At 44.4% G+C, this 24610-nt stretch overlaps 1 protein-coding gene across 5 annotated transcripts in view; it reads left to right on the forward strand.

Moving 5' to 3' along the window:
* Window positions 1-24610, forward strand: part of PHACTR2 (phosphatase and actin regulator 2) — a 323856-nt gene that overhangs the window by 114402 nt on the left and 184844 nt on the right. Inside the window, exon 1 of one of the 5 annotated variants that reach the window (XM_077486718.1) lies at window positions 18644-18896. The exons of the other annotated variants lie outside the window; for them this stretch is intronic. Within the exon in view, the coding sequence (XP_077342844.1) occupies window positions 18851-18896 (46 nt within the window). The 5' untranslated portion in view covers window positions 18644-18850. Of the gene's footprint in view, window positions 1-18643; window positions 18897-24610 lie in introns of those variants that run through there. 5 annotated transcript variants of the gene reach the window in all.

Raw genomic sequence — 24610 nt, forward strand, 5'->3', positions numbered from 1 at the left:
AGCATTGGTGTTGTGAATGAAGCTGGTGGTAGAGGAAGAAAACGGCTACAGAGCAGAGCCCATAAGTCGATGCTTCCTGTACTGCGCCGGATTTTGTCACAGGCAGAGTCTATGGCAAAGTTCAGTTAACCCACAGGATAGACACAGGTGCACTATGCTGCACCCACGGTGTGGGTAATCATCAGTGTGAAAGCAGTTTAGGCCCTTTTCACACGATCGGCCCTACCCAATCGGAACCTCAATTCACCTCTACAGAGCGGCAGATGTAAACAGACTTTTGTCCGTTTACTCTCGCCTGCCTCCAATTCAGTCCTAAAAATCTGATAAAAAATAGAAGGGAGTTCCCCCCTTCCATCTGGGTGGATCGGATCGGAGGGCCTATAGAGTAGCAGTGACCTGTCATCCCCCCGCTCCGCTCATTGTGGCCCACGACTGGTTATCAAGTTGCTTAAGTGGCCCTCGCTCTTAAAAAGTTTGGGCACCCCTGCCCTAAATGATTAACCAGTTGTAACATCTTTAGAGAAACAAACATTTTATGCGATAAAATACCAGATGATGAGAAATATTTGGCGAAACAACTCTTTAATAAATGTGAAATAATATTTCCCCACCTACATGATATAAATTTGAATTTAACCACTTGGCGTCCACGCTATAGACAAATGACGGCCGCGGCACGGACCTGAATTTCCGGGAGGCCATCATATGACGTCCTACCCTTTGCACACATGATGTGATCACCAAGTCACTGAGACTCGGGTGATCACAGATCCGAGTAAGCGGCAATCCCGGCCCCTTACCACGTGATCAGGTGTCAGCCAATGACAGCTGATCACATGATGTAAACAAAAGCTCGGTAATCGTTTTTTTTTCTCCTCATGCTGACACCGGCTCATCTGCAAGGGACATTGGTCCCGAAGAGAAAGAGGCAATTATGCCTCATCTGTGCAACCTACCATTGCCATCTGACAGTGGCAGTGACAGTGATAAATTAGTGACAATAATCACGAGTGTCCATAATCCTGGTGAATCTTCTAATTAGACAATTATGTTGTGAAATTGATGTTAATCTTCGTGACTAAATAGTCACGTAATGCTCCCAGAGCTCTTACCTTCAGATGGAGAACAATAAACCTTAGTATCCTGAGATGGGATCGCCTGTATATCATCCGTGTTTTCAATCGATGTCCATGTAGTTGGTTATGGACATGGTTCACGATCTGCTGAATAAACCTTCTCCCTGCTGACAGCTTGGTTAGCCTCAGGATCTCGTGGTTCCGTTATGGACGTTCAATATTCGCCATTAAAAGAAATAAAAGAAAACAGGCCTCCCATAGTGTAATATGTAAAGATAATACAGTTTATTAGAAATGCCAAGTTTTATTAACCACTTGACTTCCGTGCTATAGCCGAATGACAGCCACAGTGCGGACCTAAATTACCTCCCCTGTGCACGCTCCCTGTGATCACTGAGTCACTGAGACTCAGGTGATCACTGCAAGCACTTACCCCGACTTGTTCAAGCCCCGACTTGTTCATGCCCGACTTAGTTGGGGTAGGCGGAACACTTTGCTGGGGGTGGGTCAGCCCGACACTTTACCTTTGACCTCTGGGAATGCGCCTCCTGACCTTTGACCTTTGGGGAGGTCCCTATTCAAATCCCTGAGTCCTAAGCTTGTTCTTCTACGGGAAACCCTAACCCTAACCCCCTAACCCTAACACCCTAACCCTAAGCCCTAACCCTAACCCCAACCCTAACTTTAACCCTAACTCTAAGCCCCTGTACACACGGTCGGAGATTCTGCCAACCAAATCTGTCTGATTTTGTCCGTCGGATTTAGTCCGACGGATTGTGTCCGAAACTGTTGCATACACACGGTCGGACTAAGTTGTTTCGAAAAATCCGATCTTTCAGAACGTGATGACATCATTTCGTTACGATGGAACTACATTCAGGCTAGTAGCCAATAGCTTTAATGTAGGAATTTGATCTGAGCATGCGTGGCACTTGGTCCGATCAAAATTCGCTACACATGATCGGAGTATGTCCGATCAAACCAGTTGGTCGGGAAATATTTCCAACATGTTGGAAAATTGGGTCCGACGGATATTCGGACGGAATCAGTCCGATGCATACCACACACAGTCGGATTATCCGACGACACAGTCCGATAGGACACATTGCGACGGATTCTCCGACCGTATGTACAAGGGCTAAGTGTATCTCCACTTTATGACTCCCCCACCCTAAAACCCCTACCTTTCCCAGATCCTGCTCAGTTTGTCGGAAAAAGGGTAAAAAATATTTTTTTAGGCTCAGTCGCTGACGCTCCCTCGCCACGTAGAAACTCGGGGGCGTGTTTTTTGAAAAGCATTTGCACTTCGCGCGCGCAAAGCACTTACCCCGACTTGTTCAAGCCTCGACTTGTTCATGCCCCGACTTAGTTGGGGTAGGCGGAACACTTTGCTGGGGGTGGGTCAACCTGACACTTGCCCCTTGCCATGTGATCAGCTGTCAGCCATCGTTTTTTTTTCTCCTCACGCAGACAATTCTGCCTCATCTGTGCTCACCAGTACCCCCTAACAATGCAACCTGCAAGTGCCCACAGTGCCACCTATCAATGCCTATGAGCGTCACCTATCAATGCCCACAAGTGCTACCTATCAATGCTCACCAGTGGCGCCAATCAGTGCCACCTAGCAGTGCTGCCTATCAGTGTAACCAACCAGTGCTGATCAGTGCCCATCACTGCCACCCATCAGTGCCCATCACTGCCACCTATCAGTGCCCATCAGTGCCGCCTCATCAGCGCGCGCAAAGCACTTACCCCGACTTGTTCAAGCCCCGACTTGTTCATGCCCCGACTTAGTTGGGGTAGGCGGAACACTTTGCTGGGGGTGGGTCAGCCTGACACTTGCCCCTTGCCATGTGATCAGCTGTCAGCCATCGTTTTTTTTCTCCTCACGCAGACAATTCTGCCTCATCTGTGCCCACCAGTACCCCCTAACAGTGCAACCTGCAAGTGCCCACAGTGCCACCTATCAATGCCTACGAATGTCACCTATCAATGCCCACAAGTGCCACCTATCAATGCCCACCAGTGGCGCCAATCAGTGCCACCTAGCAGTGCTGCCTATCAGTGTAACCAACCAATGCCGATCAGTGCCCATCACTGCAACCCATCAGTGCCCATCACTGCCACCTATCAGTGCCCATCAGTGCCGCCTCATCAGCATACATCAATGAAGGAGAAAAATTACCTGTTTGCAAAATTAATAATAATAAATAATAAAATATAAATATATATATAATTCGGTCTTACATTGTTTAAACAAAAAATAAAAAAATAAAAACCGCCGTGCTGATCAAATGCCACCAAAAGAAAGCTCTGTTTGTGGGGGAAAAAAATAATTTGGGTACAGTGTTTTATGACTGCGCCATTGTCATTCAAAGTGCATCAGTGCTGAAAGAAGAAAAATGGTCTGAAAAGGAGGGGGTTTAAGTGCCCAGTAAGCAAGTGGTTAATGTTTTGGTTAGAAATGTATTGTGAGATAAAATAGCAATTTGAATTAAATAACTGACTGAATTGACCTTAATTAGTAAATATCTCTATGAGTAAATAAATCGCATACTAAAGATTATTATTATATTATCTATATAATCTCCTACCTTTATCAATAGAAGATGCTGTCATCTTTGTAAAATCAGCTGCATATGCTGAATATGGCCAGTAGAGGGAGTAAGAAAACCAACTACAACCTGAGCTGTAGAAGACTATAATACCCTGCAAGAAAGTTCCTTTGTCATTTATATGTATAATTTATGAGCAAGGAAATTGACGAAGCAATGAGCTTGAAAGTGTGTTTGCTATCAAATAGACTTCTATGTATCTGAAAATATTATACCCTTTAACTATAAAAACACAGAGACAGATTCTAATATAAAGCTGGCAGTATAAGGCAACCTTCTTCAACCTTTTTACCCCAAAGGACCGCTTAACCACTTAGATTTACCCCCTTAATGACCAGACAATTTTTTGCGATATGCACTGTGTTCTTTTAACTGACAATTACGCGGTGGTGCAACACTGTATTCAAACAAAATTTACATCCTTTTTTTCCCCACAAATAGAGTTTTTTTTTGGTGTTATTTGATCACCTCTGCGGTTTTCAATTTTTGCACTATAAACAAAAAAAGACTGACAATTTTTGAAAAAAAAATGTTTTACTTTTTGCTAAAATGACACTTTTTGGGACCAGTAACATTTATACAGCGGTCAGTGTTAAAAAAAAAATGCACTGATTACTGTATAAATTACACTGGCAGGGAAGGGGTTAAGCGTTCCCTAGAGAGGTGTTTCTAACTGTAGGGGGAGTGGGCTGACAGGGAGTTCAGAGAAATCGCTGTTCCTGATCATTAGGAACAGACGATCACTCTGTACTCCCCTGACAGAACGGGGATCTGTTTGTTTACATTGACAGATCCCCATTCTGGCTCTCTGTGGAGCAATTGCGGGTGGCTGGCAGACATCGCGGCCTCTGGCAACGCATATTAGCTTCCCCGCTGTAGTAGACAGTAAAAATGGTGTTGTCCCCTAACAATAGTGATCACTGTAAAAGTGTTCGGGAGTTGGTAGGCTGCTGGTTTTCCAGCATGCACATCCGACAAAGGCTGGTCAAGCTTGGCCGGTTTCTGTCAGACAGACCGACATAAACACAGGCTGAATGTCAGATGTTTTTTTTGTCCCCCGACATTCTGCCAGTGTGTACCAGGCTTTATTCTGTAAGATCATTTTAGGCCTGAAAATTACTTATAAATCCCAAAACAAAGAAGACACCCTAAAGAATAAATTGTTTGTAGTTCAATTTTTTTATTTTACACAATATTAGCGCAAAGCTTTATGAAACGCAAAATTTCAGTAAAAAATACACTAACGTTAATTTTTGGGCACATCAGTGCAATTTATTAGCAGATTTTTGGTAAAATAAAAAAAGAGATTGTGCCGAGTAAATAGATATCTAACATGTCAGATCTTAAAATTGCGTACACCTGTGAATTGGTGAAAAACTTCACTACCCTATGCCCATTTAGATGTGCAGTCAGGGGCAGCAAAAGTACATGTTTGACATTCTGCCCTGAAACTGAGCCAAAAGACGCACAGGACCCTTCTGCAGTGCGAACCGTGGCCGTCCCGGAGATGTGTGAACTAGCTCCATTGAGAATCAGGCACACTCTCCTGTCATGCGAATTGGATGTGGAGAAACACGCATCCAATTGGCATAAGTGTGAACCCAGCCTTAAAGTATAACTAAAAGCAAAACTTTTTTTTAGTTTTGGACACAGTGGAAAAGGATTAGAAAGCAAATCAGTTTTTATTGCTGTCTGTGCTTTTCTTAAAGAGGAGGTAAACCCTGATGGGTTTTACTTCCTCTTCATTCCCTTGCAAAGTAAAAGCATGATGGGCTCACGGACTCTAGCTCTGTGACTGGCCGGAGTCACGTGATGCGACTCCACATATTTTTTGTACGTGAACAGAACCAACCATTTTCGTTTATTGTTTACTGTATTCATACAAGAAAAATTAGAAGACTGCACATAATCGGAAACAATGAACAACATAAAAAAAGCGCTGTATGAGAATTTTCATACATTAGTTACATCGTCGTTTTTGACTTGCTGTTAAACCTTGAGGGAAACCAGATGATTGTTTGCCCGATTTTCTTATAGTGCATACCCACCTTAAATGAGTGTTAGAAAAGTGTCAGATTTTGTTATCTCTATAACAGGTTAGAGATGAAGATAGCTTTGAGGCCAACGCATCAGCATAAAAGCTTGGGGAACTAGCCATCTTAACTGGTTCCCGACCAGCGCACGCCGATGTATGTCGGCTGAATGGCACGGGCAGGCATATTGGCGTACAGGTACGTCCCATCTTTAATGCCGCCCTGCCATCGCGAGCGCGCCGAGACCCCCGTGAGTCCGGTCGCGGGTCCCGCGGACTCGATCACCGCAGGCATACCCGCAATCGTCTCATGGGGCGGCTGAAAGGAGAAATGCCATTGTAAACAGCATTTCCCCATTCTGCCTAGCAACTAGTGACGCTGATCTCTCCATGTGATTGGAGCAGAGATCAGTGTTCACTAAATGAAAGCCCAGCCCCCCACTGTTAGTAACACACCCCTAGGAACACTTAACCCCTACACTGCCACCCACTGGTTAACCCCTTCACTGCCAGTGTCATTTACACAGGAATCACTGCATTTATATAGCAGTGATTGCTGTATAAATGACAATGGTCCCAAAAATGTGTCAAAAATTTCCGATGTGTCCACCATAATGTTGCAGTCACAATAAAAATCGCTAATCGCCACCATTCCTAGTAAAAAAAAATTATTAATAAAAACAAAAATATTTTGTAAACGCTATAACTTTTGCGCAAACCAATAAATAATCGCTTATTGCGATTTTTTACCAAAAATATGTAGAAAAATATGTATCAGCCTAAACCGAGGGAAAAAAATTTTTTTATAGCTTTTTGGGGGATATTTATTATAACAAAAAGTAAAAAATAATGTGTTTTTTTCAAAATTGGCACTCTATTTTTGTTTATAGCGCAAAAATAAAAACTGCAGGGGTGATCAAATACCACCAAAAGAAAGCTCTATTTGTGGGAAAAAAAGGACGTCAATTTTGTTTGGGAGCCACGTCGCACAACCGCGCAATTGTCAGTTAAAGCGACGCAGTGCCGAATCGCAAAAAGTGGTCTGGTCTTTGACCAGCAAAATGGTCCGGTCTGTAAGTGGTTAAAGGAAAGTATTCTGACTCTGATTGTTGTGAAGAGATTTATCCATGGTGAGACCTCTATGCCTGGCCTGTATAAGATATAGTCACTGAGGACAATCCTCATCAGATAGCTTGAACTCCCCAAATACCGATTCCATCCACAAAGATGCTTTTATTCTGAACATCAGCTTATGCAGATGACAGGATACAAACAGATGAATAGTTTGTAGTATTTATGCGATCAAAGGATGATATTGTCTGTAGCTTACTATGCAGAATACATGTGCCCTGCTAGATGTGGCTTGTAGCTGCATCTATGACACAGGAAGTACAATCACAGGAAAAAGGGTAGAGCATTACATACAAAAGGAAGTGTGTCATAACATAAGGGAAAAAGAACATGGGAAACAAGTGCATTACCACAAAAGGTCACTAGATGGCAGCATGTGAACTAAATATAAACGTCCATAGAAAATGGTTAGGAAAACAGTCTATATAAATTCTATGACCCGTTGGGGCAGCACAGAAAGGATAGCAATGACTGTCCCCATACTACTCATAACAGAGTCACATTTAATGGCTCACGTCTGTGCCCCTGGAGTCATGAGGTTCTCCCTGAGTATGGATGTCAAAAGGACTTGGTGTCAGAGAACCCAGGGCCCTTCCCACCTTCTGACTGCTCTCCCATCTTATGGTGGCCAAACACACTTCAATAAATGATCACTTTTCCGATTGATTTCTTCTGATAGGAATAAACAATCAATAGTTACAACTCGCTTGATCGACATTTGATACCACACAAGGGGAAGTAGATTTTGATCAGTGATTAAGATGCGATCATAACTTACTATCGGAAATGAGCAATCACTACTCTATTTCCACCATGTAAGCTCATATTCTGATCAATGAAATATGTTCAAATTCATGAACCAAGTATCTCAGTGCTGCTGATAGATCCAAAACAATCAATTAATTTCTGCCCAGGCTGATTGGCTCAGTTTGATCTAAATTAACCTGAGTCTAAAGCCTCATACACAGGATCTGATTGTTGGCCAACAGAGTGTCAGACTTTTGTCCGAAGGGCGTGTGCCAAGAACTTGTCTTGCATACTAATGGCACACAATTGTCGGCCAACAATCACGGACGTAGTGACATACTACGTGGAATTTCAGCTCTTAAGCGCCACCCTTTGGGCACCTTCTGCTAATGTTGTGTTTGGTGAGCATTGATTCCGAGCATGCGTGTTTGTACTTTGGACTTTTGTGTGACGGACTTGTGTACAGACGATACACAAAAATCTGACAACAGACCGTTGTACGTCAAAAATTTACTAGCCTGCCATCCAACATTTGTTGGAAGAAAGTTGGACAACAATTGTCTGATTGAGAGTAGGAACAGTCGGATTTTAGGCCAACAGTCTGTCATCACACAATTCCCTGCCGAAAATCTGATCATGTGGCTTTCGGCAGGCCATAGGCGGTGCAAATTTCGTTCCTGCAACCCCTGGTTGCAGGAAAGAAAGTTGCACGATTCCCCCATCAACACAGACAGTGCAGACAGGCAGTGCCGGCACATAGTCATCTAGAGCCCAGGGCGAACATGCCAAACTGTGCCCCCCTCCATGATGTACTGTATGAGGATTATGTGTCAGCAAAAATCCCCCAACAAAAACTCTGAGCATTAACCTGCATGCTTATCCCCAAACATACATTCCCCCTCCTCCCAGTACAAATATGCCCCTCTTCTGAAATCCCCCCTCTCAGTACAAATCTTTGCCCCCATTCTCCCAAATCCCCCCCAGCTCAAATGCCCCCCCCAAAAAAAAATCACCCCCTCTTAGCATAAATCTCCTACCCCTAAAATTTCCCCTTCTAACACACATCTTCTACCCTTATTATAGCCCCCCCTTCCAGCACAAATTCCCCCCAATCCCCTCTCCTAGCACAAATCAGCCCCCCCCTCCCAACTTAAATCTCCCTAAATCACCACTTTTAGCACCTCCCCTCCCCAAAACATTTCCTCCTAGAACAATACATACCCCTGCCGTCCCCAAAATGTCCCCTCTTAGAACAATAAACACCCCCTGCCACCCACCAAATCCCTCCTTCCAACACAAATCCCCTTCCCCAAACTCCCTGGCCCTCCCCACCCCCCACTCCAGATGATACCACAGTGCCCAGGGCAACTACCCCTCCTGCTCACCCCTTGTTCCGGCCCTGCTAACCGGGGAATCCCTCTTGCTGAGCAGTTGATCAGTGAACTTGGTACATTCAGCCTGCCCACACATGGTTTGAATCTTGGCCAGTTCTTGTTAAACCAGCCGAGCTTCGAACCATCTAAGGCCAAGTACAGGTTGCACCCCATGTTTTCCAGTGAGTACTGTTCGTATCTGTGCGACTAAAAGTAGACTTTGAAGTAGTTCCTGCACTACTTTGGTCCAACTTTCATGAGACATGTGGGTCATAGACCTAAAGGTCGCATGAAAGTCGCACCTGAATGATATACATGCAACTAGCGTGTTACTTTGTAGAGCATGGTCAAAGCTAAAATCGCTACAAAGTCACACTCATCTTAAGTCCCATCAAAATTGCATCAAAGTCACACAAATGTGAATGGAACCTAAACCAATTGGAAGGGAAATTATGGCCATTTAATTGTTTGCAGATTTGATTGTTTTGATTGTATTACACATTGATCAGATAATAAAATCAAAGTATGTATTGCCAACATTACTCTGTTGCCCCCTTTTTTTTAATAGAATTTTCACTCCTGTTGCACCCCTCCTTTGCTCCGCTTCCTAAATATGTTTTTTTTTTTTACCTTTTTTTAAAAAAAAGTACTAGCACAATGCTAACATTTGGGTAATATTACTCTCTTTAAAATAAAAATACACATTTCGATCACGCCAGCTTTTTCTGCGGTGTTTCACTAGCACAGGGCCCTCAGTTGTCCCAGATCTTTTCGGAAGCTGGAAACCTCCCTGTGGGAATCTATACTTAACCCTTTCATCTGTCACTTAAAATAATCAACAGATTTCCATGAGAGGCATTTCATGCATTTGTTCTTGAACAACATACTGGTTTGGAGTGTCAAAAATATTAGCATATCAACAAGCACATCTTGGCAGGCCCACTCTTCTATTCTTACATATCACACTCGCTGAGCTCACAGAGGAGTCTTTGTCTAAAGGCCGCTGGTATAAGAACAAGGGAAGGAAAAGATAGGGGAGAAAAGGAGTGCTAGTATTAGCGTGGAGGGAGCAATGTTAGGTATAAGTGACAAATGATGGATTTATTTCCTGATTGATCTTTATCGATTAAAATACTCCATCTACAGTCATCAACACACCCTATTGAATTAACAGACAGGAGAAGGTGGCTTTCAAATGACATTCTTGCAATGCGATCATAAGAAGTTTTTTAATTTATTTCAGATATTTATATAGCACTGGCAATTTACACTTTTACATGTATTGTACATTCACATGAGCCCCTGCCCTCACTGAGCTTACAATCTAATGTCACATTCACACACACACACACACACTACTAGGCAGGGCCATCTTTAATATTGATTGGACCCTGGGCAATACTTTTCTTGCCCCCCATGCAGTTTTGCTCTCCACCTGAGACATGCAATAAATAGCAGCAAGACTTAAAATCAGTTTATTGAATCAGATCAGGCAGCTATTGCAATTGGTTGCCAGAGGTTACAGTGTATCATTATCGCTCACTGACTGGTTGCTAGAGGTTACAGCACACATTGCGGATCACTGATTAGTTGCTAGAAGTTACAGCACATGATTTCTGATTGTTGATTGGTTAATAGAGATTACTGTGGATATGACTATAGGGGGGCATGATATCCCATATTTACATATGAATGCCGCCAGTATTTACATATGAATGCTGGTAATTTACATGTAAACACAGTGTCTGCAGGTGAGTCATATGTACACAACAATAGAGCAGAACTGGGCAGCTTTAGTAGCAGCACTTCACACTAAGATATTGGGACACAGCACAGGACTAAAACCTCAAGGGATGAGGGAATTTAAACCAGCATAGTGGGCAAGTATGAGGCAGCTGCTTTGGACCCCACAACGACAGGGCCCAGGGCAGCTGCCCCTTTTGCCCTGCCTTAAAAACGGCCCTGCTACTAGGGACAATTTACACAGCAGCCAATTAACCAACTAGTTTGTGTTTGAAGTGAGAAAGGAAACCCACCATGCTCCAAGATACTACCACCGCGTGCCAAGGTATTCCAAGTAGCTAAAGAGATATTTAAGATCTTTATTTACATATTAAGAGGGTAATTCAAAGGATTTTGGAGAAACTGTCCACATTTTGAAATACCTCTCATATTCCTTTGAATACCCTGGAGCAGGGTATAGTCCGCCTTAAGGCTGCTTTCACACTGGGGCAGGCGCTGACGGTAAAACGATGCTAGTTTTAGTGGCACTTTACTGTCATTTTAGTGGCGCTATTTGGCTGATAGTGGGGCGCTTTTAACCACCACTAGCGACAGAATAAAAGGTTAAATGCGCCCGTGTATCATCGCTGCCAAAGCACTTTGCAGGGGCTTTGGCAGCAGTGCCCATTCATTTCAATGGCCAGCAGCGGTGGATGAGTGGTGTGTACACCGCTCCTTCACCGCCTCGAATATGCTGCTTGCAGGACTTTTTTAACGTCCTGCCAGGGCTTTCACACTGGGACTGCAGGGGAGCTGTTTTTCAGGCACAATTTTTAGCCCAAAAGTGCCTGAAAAACACCCCAGTGTGAAAGGGGTCTAAAAGTGGACAGTGGCAGTCAGTAGAGCAGTGAACAGTGTCAGTAGGGCAGTGTGTAAGGGGGGGGGGGGGGGTTAGACTAGGGTTCCGTCACATCCTCCGCATTTCCCTCCCTTATTGGGCATCCAGTAAGGGTCACGTAAGAGGTTCACCTTGGTGTGGGTTCCTGGACTATGCCAGGCATTGAGGTCACTAACCTTTGCACGGGGTAAAACTTTGGCAGGGGGCATGCTCACCAAAGCCTCGTGTTGTCAGTAGGGAAGTGGATGGTGTCAGTCAGTAGAGCAGTGGATGGTGTAACTAGAGCAGTGGTCGGGGTCAGTAGAGCAGTGGTCAGGGTTAGTAGAGCAGTGGACCTTGTCAGTAGAGCAGTGGACTTTGTCAGTAGAGCAGTGGTCGGGGTCAGTAGAGCAGTGGTCGGGGGTCAATAGATCAGTAGACTTTGTCAGTAGAGCAGTGCTTGGGGGTCGGTAGAGCAGTGGTTGGGGGTCAGTAGAGCAGTCATCAGGGTCAAGAGAGCAGTGGACTTTGTCAGTAGAGCAGTGATTGGGGGACAGTAGAGCAGTGGTTGGGGGTCAGTAGAGCAGTCAGCAGGGTCAAGAGAGCAGTGGACTTTGTCAGTAGAGCAGTGGTTGGGGGTCAGTAGAGCAGTTGTCAGGGTCAAGAGAGCAGTGGACTTTGTCAGTAGAGCAGTGGTTGGGGGTAAGTAGAGCAGAAGTCAGGGTCAAGAGAGCAGTGGGCTTTGTTGTTGGAAAAGTGGACTTTGTCAGTAGAGCAGTGGATAGCGTCAGTAGTTTTTTATTTGGGTCATTTTAATTTTTTATTATTTTTTCTATTTTTATTTTTTAGTATCTGTCACATTATTTTTTATGGGACTTTGGTGAAATATCAGGGGTCTAAACAGACCCTTCATGTCTCACTTTTGAGACAGAAAAAAGAGATCGAAGACATGGTCCTCATCTTCCATCTTTGCAGCCTAGGATGCACAGAATGAATGAACAGGAATAACTCTGTATAGAGCTTTCCATTCATTTGCAAACCAAAGCATAGTAAACACTGGTTTATATGCTTCAGTTATTAATGGACACAGGAGCGATCGGTACAGATCATACATTGCGTTCATCCAGAAAAGGAAGGGGCCAGTAAATTAAATTTTTTGGCTCTTTCCCGCTCTCCATCCTGAAACATACTGCACAACAGTGGCAAAGGATAGGAGGGAAGTCAGCAGTGCTGTTGTCTTTTTTTGACAGCTGAAAGTTTTTTTTTCTTTTAATGGGAATACCACTGTTGTGTTGGACTCACAGTTGTGGCATTGCCTTTTATTTTTTTGCACTTGGCCCCCCTGCAGGCTCATGCCATACACTAGTGGATTCTTGAAAGAACATTTGAATTAAAATTGTCATCAGTACATTCGATGACATGTCAAATGTTGTTAGAAATGTGCTTGTTTGTTTAAGAAAAATCTTCTATCCTGTTCCTTCAATTTTTTTCATCACATTGGTCAAAAATTTATATTTGATTTGACTATACAAACAATTAAATAATTGATTGAGTGTTCTTAAGATTAATATTTTCATTCAAAATTCTACAAGTGTATAGCCAGCTCTACTGTATCCAAAATTGAAAAAAAATGCCTTCAGTTATAAAGAGGGTGGTAAAGCCGTGGCTCAATCACCTATTTTAACTGCTCCCTGGCTGTAAGTAGGAATGAGCCCCAATGGTGGCTGTACATGCTTCAATTTTATTATCTGATTGATGTGCAATATGACTGAATCCCCACATAACTGAATAAGAAAAATTTCACTTCTGATTGATTCATGGTGGCCATACATGCTAAGATTTTATTATCTGATTGATGAGCGATTTAATTAAAATGATTGAATCTGCAAAGAATCAAATAGTCATAGGTTCCCTTCTTATCAAATGTGTCGATCAGCCAGGGTGGAAAAGTATTGATGGTTTTGCAACAATTGGCAGCACTTACTGTAGATACTTTGCTCATGAATATGATTGTATTTCGATCGATTAGACTATGAAATTACATGTTGGAAACAGAGATTATTCCTATCAGAAAAGATTGCTCGGTAAACAATCCATAATTTAGCAAAGTGTGTATGGCCATTGGCTAACATACTGTAAATTATCAATTGCATCTCAGTTTTCCATAATCTCATAATCTAAACTGGGGTCTCCAAACTTTCTAAACAAAGGGCTCCTTACTGTCCTTAAAACTTTAGAGGGCCGCACTGTGGCTAGGGGGAAAAAGATATGTCCTGGGGTCAGTGGGAGTGAACAATGCCTCATGATTGGTATTAGTATTGGTATCAATAGGAGGATTACTGCTCCATCATTGGTGTCAGTGGGAGGAATAGTGCACCTTCACTGGAGTCAGTGGGAGGAATAGTCTGCCATCACTGGAGTCAGTGGGAGGAATAGTCTGCCATCACTGGAGTCAGTGGGAGGAATAGTCTGCCATCACTGGAGTCAGTGGGAGGAATAGTCTGCCGTCACTGGAGTCAGTGGGAGGAATAGTCTGCCGTCACTGGAGTCAGTGGGAGGAATAGTCTGCCGTCACTGGAGTCAGTGGGAGGAATAGTCTGCCGTCACTGGAGTCAGTGGGAGGAATAGTCTGTCATCACTGGAGTCAGTGAGAGGAATAGTCTGCCATCATTGGTGTCAGTGGGAGTAATAGTGCGCCTTCACTGGAGTCAGTCGGAGGAATAGTGCACCATCATTGTTGTCAGTGGGAGGAAAAGTGCCCTATCTTTGGTGTCAATGGGAGGAATAGTGCACCATTATTGGAGTCAATGGGAGAAAAAGTTCCCCATCATTGGCATCAACGGGAGGAATAATGCCCCGTTATCAGCATCAATGGGAGAAATAGTGACCCATCATTGGTGTGATGGGGAGGAATAGTGCCCCATCATCGGCATCAATGGGAGAAATAGTGCCCATCACTGGTGTGAATAGGAGGAATAGTGCCCCATCATCGGTGTCAATGGGAAGAATAGTGCCCCATCATTGTTGTCAATGGGAAGAATAGTGCCCTATCATCGATGTTAATGGGAGGAATAGTGCCTCATCATTGGTGTCAATGGGAGCAATAGTGCCTCATTATTTGTGTCAATGGGAGGAATAGTGCCCTATCATTGGTATCAATTGGAGGAATAGTGCTCCATCACCATTGTCAATGGGAGGATAAGTACCCCATCATTGGTGTCAATGGGAGGAATAATGCCCCATGGTTGGTGTCAATGGGAGGAATAGTGACACATCATTGGTATCAATAGGAGGATTAGTGTGTACCCCATTAGTATCCAATTTTTGGTGCCAGTGGGAGGAACAATGCCCCATCATTGGTGGAAATGGAAGAAATAGTGCCCCATCCTTGGTGTCAATGGGAGGAACAATGCCCCATTATTGGAGTTAATGGGAGAAATAATGCCCCATCATTGGTGTCAATGGGAGGATAGGTGCGCCATCATTGGTGTTAGTGGGAGGATAGGTGCGCCATCATTGGTGTCAATGGGAGGATAGGTGCGCCATCATTGGTTTTAGTGGGAGGATAGGTGCGCCATCATTGGTGTTAGTGGGAGGATAGGTACGCCATCATTAGTGTTAGTGGGAGGATAGGTGCGCCATCATTGGTGTTAGTGGGAGGATAGGTGCGCCATTGTTGGTGTTAGTGGGAGGATAGGTGCGCCATCGTTGGTGTTAGTGGGAGGATGGATGAGCCAACATTGATGTTAGTGGGAGGATCGATGACCCATCATTGGCGTCAATGGGAGGATTGGTGCGCCATGATTGGTGTCAGTAGCAGGAACTATGTCGGAAGCAATGGGGAGAATAATGCCCCCAGCCCGGATAAAAGCAAGCAAAGGGCTACATCTGGCCCCTGGGCCACAGTTTGGAGACCAGTGATCTAAACGATTGAAATACGATTGTATTCATGAACAAAGTATCTCACTGTTGCTGATTGATGCAAAGCGATCAATAATTTACTGCCCTGACTGATCAACTCAGTTTGGAGGTGATTGGTCATTGATTGTTTGCAGATTTCATCGTTTTGATCATTATGTTGGCCATACACGCTTTGATACAGTGCCTTGAAAACGTATGCATACCCCTTGACATTTTCCACATTTTGTCATGTTACAATCAAAAATATAAATGTATTTTATTTATTGGGATTTTATGTGATAGACCAACACAAGCACATAATTGTGAAGTGGAAGGAATATTATAAATGTTTTTCAAAATTGTTTACAAATAAATATGTGAAAAGTGTGGGGTGCATTTGTATTCAGCCCCCCTGAGTCAGTACATTGTAGAACCCCCTTTCACTGCAATTACAGCTGCAAGTGTTTTTGGGGATGTCTCTACCAGCTTTGTACATCTAGAGAGTGACATTTTTGCACATTCTTCTTTGCAAAATAGCTCAAGCTCTGTCAAATTGATGGAGAGCGTCTGTGAACAGCAATCTTCAAGTCTTGCCACAGATTCTCAATTGGATTTAGGTCTGGACTTTAACTGGGCCATTCTAACACATGAATATGCTTTGATCTAAACCATTCCATTGTAGCTCTGGCTGTATGTTTAGGGTCGTTGTCCTGCTGGAAGGTGAACCTCTTCCCCAGTCTCAAGTCTTTTACAGACTCTAATAGCGCATATATGCGACCAGACTTTTTGACGGACTAGGTCCGATGGAATGAATCCGTCGGATATTACGAACGTGTATGGGCTCCAGTGGACATTTTGTTCCCCAAAAGTCAGATGGACCTAGAAATAAAACATGTTTCAAATCTTTCCGACGGACTCAAGTCTGGTCGAAAAATCCATTCGTCTGTATGCTAGTCCGACAGACGAAAACTAACGCTAGGGGAGCTATTGGCTACTGGCTATGAATTTCCTTATTCTAGTCCAGTCGTACGTCATCACGTTCTAATCTGTTGGACTTTGGTGTGCTTGTGTGCAACCAAGTCCTTTCATTTGGAAAGTCCATCTGAACTCCACCGAAAGTCCATCGGGAAGACCATTGGACCTAGTCCGTCGAAAAAAGTCTGGTCGTGTGTACGTTGCATAACAGGTTTTCTTCTAAGATTACCTTGTTTTTGACTCTATCCATCTTCCTATCAACTCTGACCAGCTTCCCTGTCCCCGCTGAAGAAAAGCATCCCCACAACATGATGCTGCCACCACCATGTTTCACGGTGGGGATGGTGTGTTCAGGGTCATGTGCAGTGTTCGTTTTCCACCACACATAGCGTTTTGCTTTTAGGCCAAAATTTTCAGTTTTGGTCTCATCTGACCAGAGCAGCTTCTTCCACATGTTTTCCGTGTCCCCCACATGGCTTCTCGCAAACGAGACTTCTTATGACTTTCATTCAACAGTGGCTTTTTTTGCCACTCTTCCATAAAGTCCAGATTTGTTGAGTGCACAATAGTTGTCCTGTAGACAGATTTTCCCACCTGAGCTGTGGATCTCTACAGTTCCTCTAGACTAGTTTCCATGGGCTTCTTGGCTGCTTCTCTGATTAATGCTCTCCTTGCCTGGTCTAAAAATTTAGGTGGACGGCCATGTCTTGGGAGGTTTACAGTTGTGCCATACTCTTTCTATTTTCAGATGCTGGATTAAATTGTTTCCCTCGTGAGATGTTCAAAGCTTGGGGTATTTTTTTATAACCTAAATCTGCTTTAAACATCTCCCCAACTTTACCCTGACCTGGCTGGTGTGTTCGTTGGCCTTCATGATGCTGTTTGTTCACTAAGGTTCTCTAAGACCCCTTTCACACCAGAGCGTTTTACAGGCGCTATAGCGTTAGAAATAGCGCCTGCAATCCACCCTAAAAAAGCTGCACCATTGTTTGTAGTGTGAAAGCCCTCGGGCTTTCATACTACAGCGGTGCGTTGGCAGGACGTCAGGGAAAAGTCCTGCCAGCAGTTTCTTTGGAGCGGTGAAGGAGCGGTGTGTTTACCGCTCCTCCACCACAGCTCCCCATTGAAATCAATGGGGCAGCGCTGTAATACCGCCGGCAAAACGCCGCTATTGCTTTAATCCTTTCTCGGCCGCTAGCGGGGGTAAAAGTGCCCTGCTAGCGGCCAAAATGCGCCGCAAATCCGGCTAAAAATAGCGGCATTTTACCGCCCACGCTATGGGCGGTGTGGTGTGAAAGGGGTCTAACAAACCTCTGAGGGCTTCACAGAACCACTGTATTTATACTGAGAATAAATTGGGCTCTATTTTACTAATTAGGTGACTTCTGAAGGCAACTGGTTATATTAAATCTTAGTTAGGGGAAGTGGCGCTAATCGCAGGCAGTGAGACATTGCCCCGATGCGCGGCTGCAGAGATCGGGCAATGTCTCGCTGTCTGATTAGCGTAGCGCTGCGCCGACTTCCTGGCGGGCTCTGCACGTGAAGTGTGCGAACACGCCGGAGCTCATCCCTAGTTAGGAGTATCAGAGTAAAGGGGGCTGAATACAAATGCACGCCACACTTTTCACGTATTTGTTTATAAAAAATGTTGAAAACCATTTCTCATTTTCCTTCCACTTCACAATTATGTGCCACTTTGTGTTGGTCTATCACATAAAATCCCCAAAAAAAAAACATTTATGTTTTTGGTTGTAACATGACAAAATGTGGGAAATGTTAAGGGGTGCGAATACTTTTTCAAGGCACTGTAAATGATAGATTCTAATCTGTTCTAATCGGTCCCTTCCAATAGGAATATTCCTTTCATAGCCGACAACCCGTGTAATCAATGTTCCACACACGGGACGCCGATTTCAATCACTAGTCAGATAGAACTGTGATTTGTAAATTGTCATTTCATGATTTATTGATCAGAATATGATTGTATCCATGAAGAAAGTATGTGGTAATTGATGGAAAACAATGGATAATATTGATAATAAATGAGGAATGTATGAGAAGTGTCCTGAGAGTGGTTGGGACCAGAGATGGGTGATTGTTGCAGTGTGTATGGAGAGACGTGAGGGGAAGAGGCTGCTGGTCGTGTGAGGGGAGGAGAGTGCTGAGAGGAGTGAAGAGATGTATGAGGAGGAGGAGGAGGAGGAGAGGAGGAGGGATGTGACCTGTGACCCGCACTAATCTCCACCAGGAATGACAGGCATTCAGTGCACTGAGTACAGGAACACAGGAGCACACACCGGAGGAGGAAATGAGTCTATGGGGGGATTACTTCTACCGGGAATGTACGGCCAAGGGAGCCTGAAACACGGCCGACTGTGACGAGCCCATCCTGGAGGCTGACAATGGGGCAGACCTCCGTCTCTACTCTGTCCGGCCAGGCGAGCAGCGGTAAGTACATGTGTGCTACGAGGAGAAGTCTGTAGTAAGGCTAACACTGGGCATAGACTTCTATCTGTACTACGAGGAATGCCTACAGCAAGCCTAGTCCGGGGCATGGCTACAAACTTCTACTATGTTGTCTACAACAAGCCTGGGACAGGGCATGGGTACAGACTTCTACTATGTTGTCTACAGCAAGCCTGGCACGGGGCATGGGTACAGACTTCTACTATGTTGTCTACAGCAAGCCTGGGATGGGGCATGGCTACAGACTTCTACTATGTTGTCTACAGCAAGCCTGGCACAGGGCATGGCTACAGACTTCTACTATGTTGTCTACAGCAAGCCTGGGACAGGGCATGGCTACAGACTTCTACTATGTTGGGTCCACAGCAAGCCTGCCACAGGGCATGGCTACAGACTTCTACCATGTTGTCTACAGCAAGCCTGGCACAGGGCATGGGTACAGACTTCTACCATGTTGTCTACAGCAAGCCTGGCACAGGGCATGGGTACAGATTTCTACTATGTTGTCTACAGCAAGCCTGGCACAGGGCATGGGTACAGACTTCTACTATGTTGTCTACAGCAAGCCTGGCACAGGGCATGGGTACAGACTTCTACTATGTTGTCTACAGCAAGCCTGGCACAGGGCATGGGTACAGACTTCTACTATGTTGTCTACAGCAAGCCTGGCACAGGGCATGGGTACAGACTTCTACTATGTTGTCTACAGCAAGCCTGGCACAGGGCATGGGTACAGACTTCTACTATGTTGTCTACAGCAAGCCTGACACAGGGCATGGCTACAGACTTCTACTATGCTGTGTCCACAGCAAGCCCTAGCCCAAGGGATGGGTACACACTTCTGTCTGTTCTTAGAGAGGTGTATTCACTGCAGCAAGCCTAGCACAGGGCATGGGTACAGACTTCTACTATGGGGGGTGTCCACAGCAAGCCTAACACAGGGCATGGGTACAGACTTCTATCTGTACTATGAGGGGCTCTCCAAAGCAGGCCTAGCACCATACACACCACAGCTATGTTCTCAGGAGAGGCCATAAAAGCAGGCAGATTAGGCACAGTATTCTCACCTTTCCTGGCCGCTCCCTCAAGCACAGTAATGTAACCACACAGGGCTGTATCCATGCCGCTGTACCCAGGTGGTACCATAAGTGAATAGAGATGAGCCACAACCACATGGTTGTGGTGGGTTGTGCCAGCATTTTGAGGGTTAAAGCAAGTGGTGAGGAGGTGACTTATCCCAACTTCACCATCTGGCAAACGCCTCTGAAAAGGAATCCACTATGGACCCCTTTTCAGAAGAACACCATATGTGTAAATGAGCCCAAAAAGAAACCTAATTCACTTGGCCAGCCAGAAGGGCAGCAAAAGCTTGCGGCTGAGCTGCAGTTTTACTAATATATATATATATATATATATATATATATATATATATATATATATATATATATATATATATATATATATATATATATATATATATATATATATATATATATATATATATATATATATATATATATATATATATATATATCGAGAGAGAGAGATTTGGATATAATAAAGAGGGATTAGAACACCTATAATACAATAGAGGAGACCTTTTCCAATGGAGACACTAGTTCTGGTGACAACCAGGGAATTCCGTCACTTTGGAGGAATTTCCTGTGACTTCCTGTTGTGGCTCTAGGACAAATCCTTAAATCCTTAGTCTACCCAAAATGGAAAAAACAAGACTTGCCTTTAGGGAGGAACTCCGTCCTTACTATTGCAATTAAAATGTTATATTCCAAACATTTGTCTCTTTATCAAAGGAAGAAAAAAAAGAATCTGATACAGGTGGGGGAGAAAAAAAATTCTGTTTTAAGCTTTTGAAAATGAAACCCGGAAGCTGATTGGTTGCCATGCAAAGCTGCTCCAGGCTAATGATGCACGCGTCAGTTTTTTTTTTTTATCCAATGGAGTCAGCATTACTTCCCTACCAACCAATTTAGACACGATTTTAGATTGTCTTTTAATCAAACTGAATCGATAATTCAGGATGTATACCCTTCCTTTTTAATGAAGCGCGCATCAAATGCTGCCTCACCAGCGCGCATCAAATGCTGCCTCACCAGCACCCATCAATGCAGCCTACCAGTGCCCCTGAATGAATGTTTGCTTGCTTCCATTCATTCGGCAGTCAGGACATAGACACAGTCCTCTGCCGCCACTGCACCTCTGACACTATGTGCGAATGGCGCGGCAGCTAGCTGCTGATGCAGAGACTTAGTTGCTTGCTACAATGAGAAGAGAGTAGGACCACCAGTGGCCAGGCGCCCTAGGCAGCAGTGCGCCCTAGGCGGCTGCCTAGTTTGCCTAGTGGTAGCACCGGCCCTGTGTTTACACTGTACTGGCAGGTCTTGCTGGGAATTGTAGTTCATCCTAATCTGGGAAGCTCTGAGATACAAAATCCTCGTATAAAGTAGGGAAAAGTTTGAACATTCAGAAAGATGGCCCGCCAGCTATTAATGTTGTGTACGTCATCTGACCTGGCATCCTTATTGATCTGTGCAGGCTAATGAGCAGTGCCCACATAAGATGCAGCCGTGCTCTTTGCTGATGATGGGGAATGTATGTGATGTGACAGTATGTGCAATTCCATGTCTGCGGCGGCGTTGTCCTCCTTTGCCCGATTTGAAAACGGAACCCTAATTGGATTGTTCTGTTTCCTCTCCATTTTTATATCTTCTTGGCCTTTTTTGCATGTTAATGCTACAGATCTCCTACTGCCTCTTTCAGACACTTCCTATCTCCATGTACTCCAACATAAGCTGCATGTTGTTGCTGTGGACCAGCTTCCTGACAGCGACGACGGTGGGCCATGCCAGTGTGCTACAATGCTGGTTGCTTGTAGTGCATGAGTGCAACTAGGGGAGAGTCTACTTATAGCAGCAAGAGCCTAAATAATGATCTTTATGGCAGGATCACCAAGTATTATTTTATGAGGGACTGAAAGCAACTCTTGAAATGATATTTAACATGTTAAACATTTATATGAGTGTTCAATGATTGGAATTAATTTTGATTTAACCACTTGCCGACAATCCACCGTCCTTATAATGCGGCAGGTTCCCGCAAATCACTGTAGGTGTACATCGGCTCCTTTGAGAGCCATAGCAGGCGCACGCACCCGATGCGTGTGACCCGATGCGTGGTGTCCGTTGCCCACCCAGGATTGTGGGAAAGAGCGTCAGAATGGGGATCTTTCAATATAAACAGACAGATCCCGTTCTGACAGGGGAAGGGAGAGAGATCTGCTGTTAGTGATCAGGAACAGCGATATCTCTCCTCCTCCAGTCAGTCTCATTCACCCACAGTTAGAAACGCCTCCCTAGGGAACATATTTAACCCCTCGATCAGCCCCTAATGTTAATCCCTTCCCTGCCAGCGACATTTACACAGTAATCGGTGCATTTTTATAGCACTGATTGCTGTATAAATGTCAATGGTCCCAAAAATGTGTGAGAAGTGTTTGATCTGTCTGCCGCAATGTCGCAGTCCTGCTAAAAATCGCAGATCGCTACCTTTACTAGTAAAAAAAATAAAATAATAAAAATGACATCTATCCCCTATTTTGTAAACGCTATAACTTTTGAGCAAACCAATCAACATACGTTTTATTATTGCAGATTTTTGTCTTCAGATTTACCAAAACCACGTAGTACAAGGGCCTACCTGATTGCATACAAACTGAAACTCTTAAGGTTTAACCTCATATTATATGGTTTTGGTAAATCGAAAGACAAAAATCTAATAGTGTGTATGGGGCTTTAGTGTCAATTCTGTCTGCTGCTTTGTTCCTGTGCTATCAGTATGAATCACTTCTAACAAGTTTTCCTGACACCAAGAGAAAAAAAGGTGACGGGGAGGGAGCTGATTGACAACCTCAGCTGTGTAGAGGGGGGTGTGTCCCTTCCCTCCAATCAGCTCTCAAAGCTCTCCAAACATGGTATATTTACCTCCTCTGTGCAAGGGTTTTGCACAGAGTAGCACAGATCCTCTTCTGGTGTGTGTCCTCCCCCCCCCCCCCCCGGCGCTCCAGGCTCCTCCCCGCATCGAGTGCCCCCTCGGAGACCCACTTTCCAAGGGGGTTTCCAAGGGGGCACTTGTGCTGGTGCACTCCCAAGTCCTGCTGCTGCGTCAATTGACAGACAGCAGGACTCGGCTCCGCCCCCAGCTCTCGTGTCACTGGATTTGATTCGCAGCACTGCTATCAATCTGTCCAGTGAGGACCCGAGACACCATCTGGAGCTACTGGGCTCGTTCTTGTCACTGGAAAGATTGGGTTTAGGTATTAAGGAGAAAAACCTTGAGGGTTTACAACCCCTTTAAGCTCTCTGCCCAGTTTATTTTTTTTTTTTTATTTTTTTTTTAATTCGCACAAGCATTAAAAAAACTGGACCTTGAACAAAATATGTAGAGGAAAGAGGGCTACAGATAAAAAGGAACAATTTATGTAGGATGATTTGTCCCATCTCTGAGGCCAGTCACTTCACTGGGTATATGGAAGGGTTTACAACAACTTTTAAATCCCCAAAAACTCCAGGAATTAGAAATAATCTAGGGGCCACCCTGCACTACAAGGATTAAATGCTCACTATGTCTAGGTGATGCAGGAACAGCCATTTTTACTTACCCGTCCCCTCTTCCCTTAGCTCCAGCTTGTGGTTGGTCCCTCGTGGTCATCATGTGACCCTGCCCTGTATGTGGAGGAGGCATGTGATTGCCGCAGGCAGCTGCTTACAGAGGAGGATGCACCCTGCTGGTGCTTGGAATAAGATGTTTCTCCTTACTCCAGCACCCCTAAATTTAACAAGCATTGAACTCGTACAGTGTGGAGGGTATTATATTTTTTCCTTCCATTTTTTATTTTTTTATGAGGGGGGGGGGCTTGGAGTAGGGTCCTATCCATAAAGTGCACATACATAGTATGTTGTATCTTGACAGGAGGGTTTGTATTTGTTAATCATCCCTGTGCCTGCAAATAGTACCTGCCACATTATTTGAAGGTGAAGGAAGGGTCATGCACTTTATTACTGTGTTTAATAGGAGGTTCTCTTGTTAGCGTGGTTCCTTGACTCGGGCCTCTTGCACATGGATCCTATCTCTGTGCGTCCCTCCTGGCATCTTAGTGCATCTGGTTGGGACATTTGCAGTGACTAGCCTGTGAAAGTCTATGCACAATACAGCTAGATGGCCCTGTGTGCAAGGGGCTTTATGCTTGTAGTTCCATTGTGAAACATGATAACATTTAGGCTAGGTTTAGCCATGTGTAATTATTTACCGCACCTCTGAAACGTGATCCACAATAAATTCCTTTTTAGAGGTGTTTTTAACCCTGTAATTGATGCACAACCATACTGCGACCATGTGCATGCCATGTAGTTGCAGAGTGGCCATATTCACTTCATTGGGTCGTGTTGTTGGTGGTACTGCCTGCTAAACTTGAAAGGGGGGATCATTTTTCTGCAGCATGCATGCACCCCCACTTGGCTGTTTCTATAGGCCAACTGCAAGTGTAAATGAGCCCTTAGGAGTCTAGGAGGTGATATGCATTTTTTTTTATTGCTTGTGTGTTTTGTGGAACACTTTATTGCTGGAGAGCAGGGACAACAAAAGTACCCTCTGTGTTAATGGAAGAGAGAATGGAGTATCCT

This window comes from Lithobates pipiens, unplaced genomic scaffold, assembly GCF_037356315.1.
Source record: "Lithobates pipiens isolate NorthernLeopardFrog02 unplaced genomic scaffold, aLitPip1_a1.2 Scaffold_18, whole genome shotgun sequence".
Classification (NCBI taxonomy): Eukaryota; Metazoa; Chordata; class Amphibia; order Anura; family Ranidae; genus Lithobates; species Lithobates pipiens.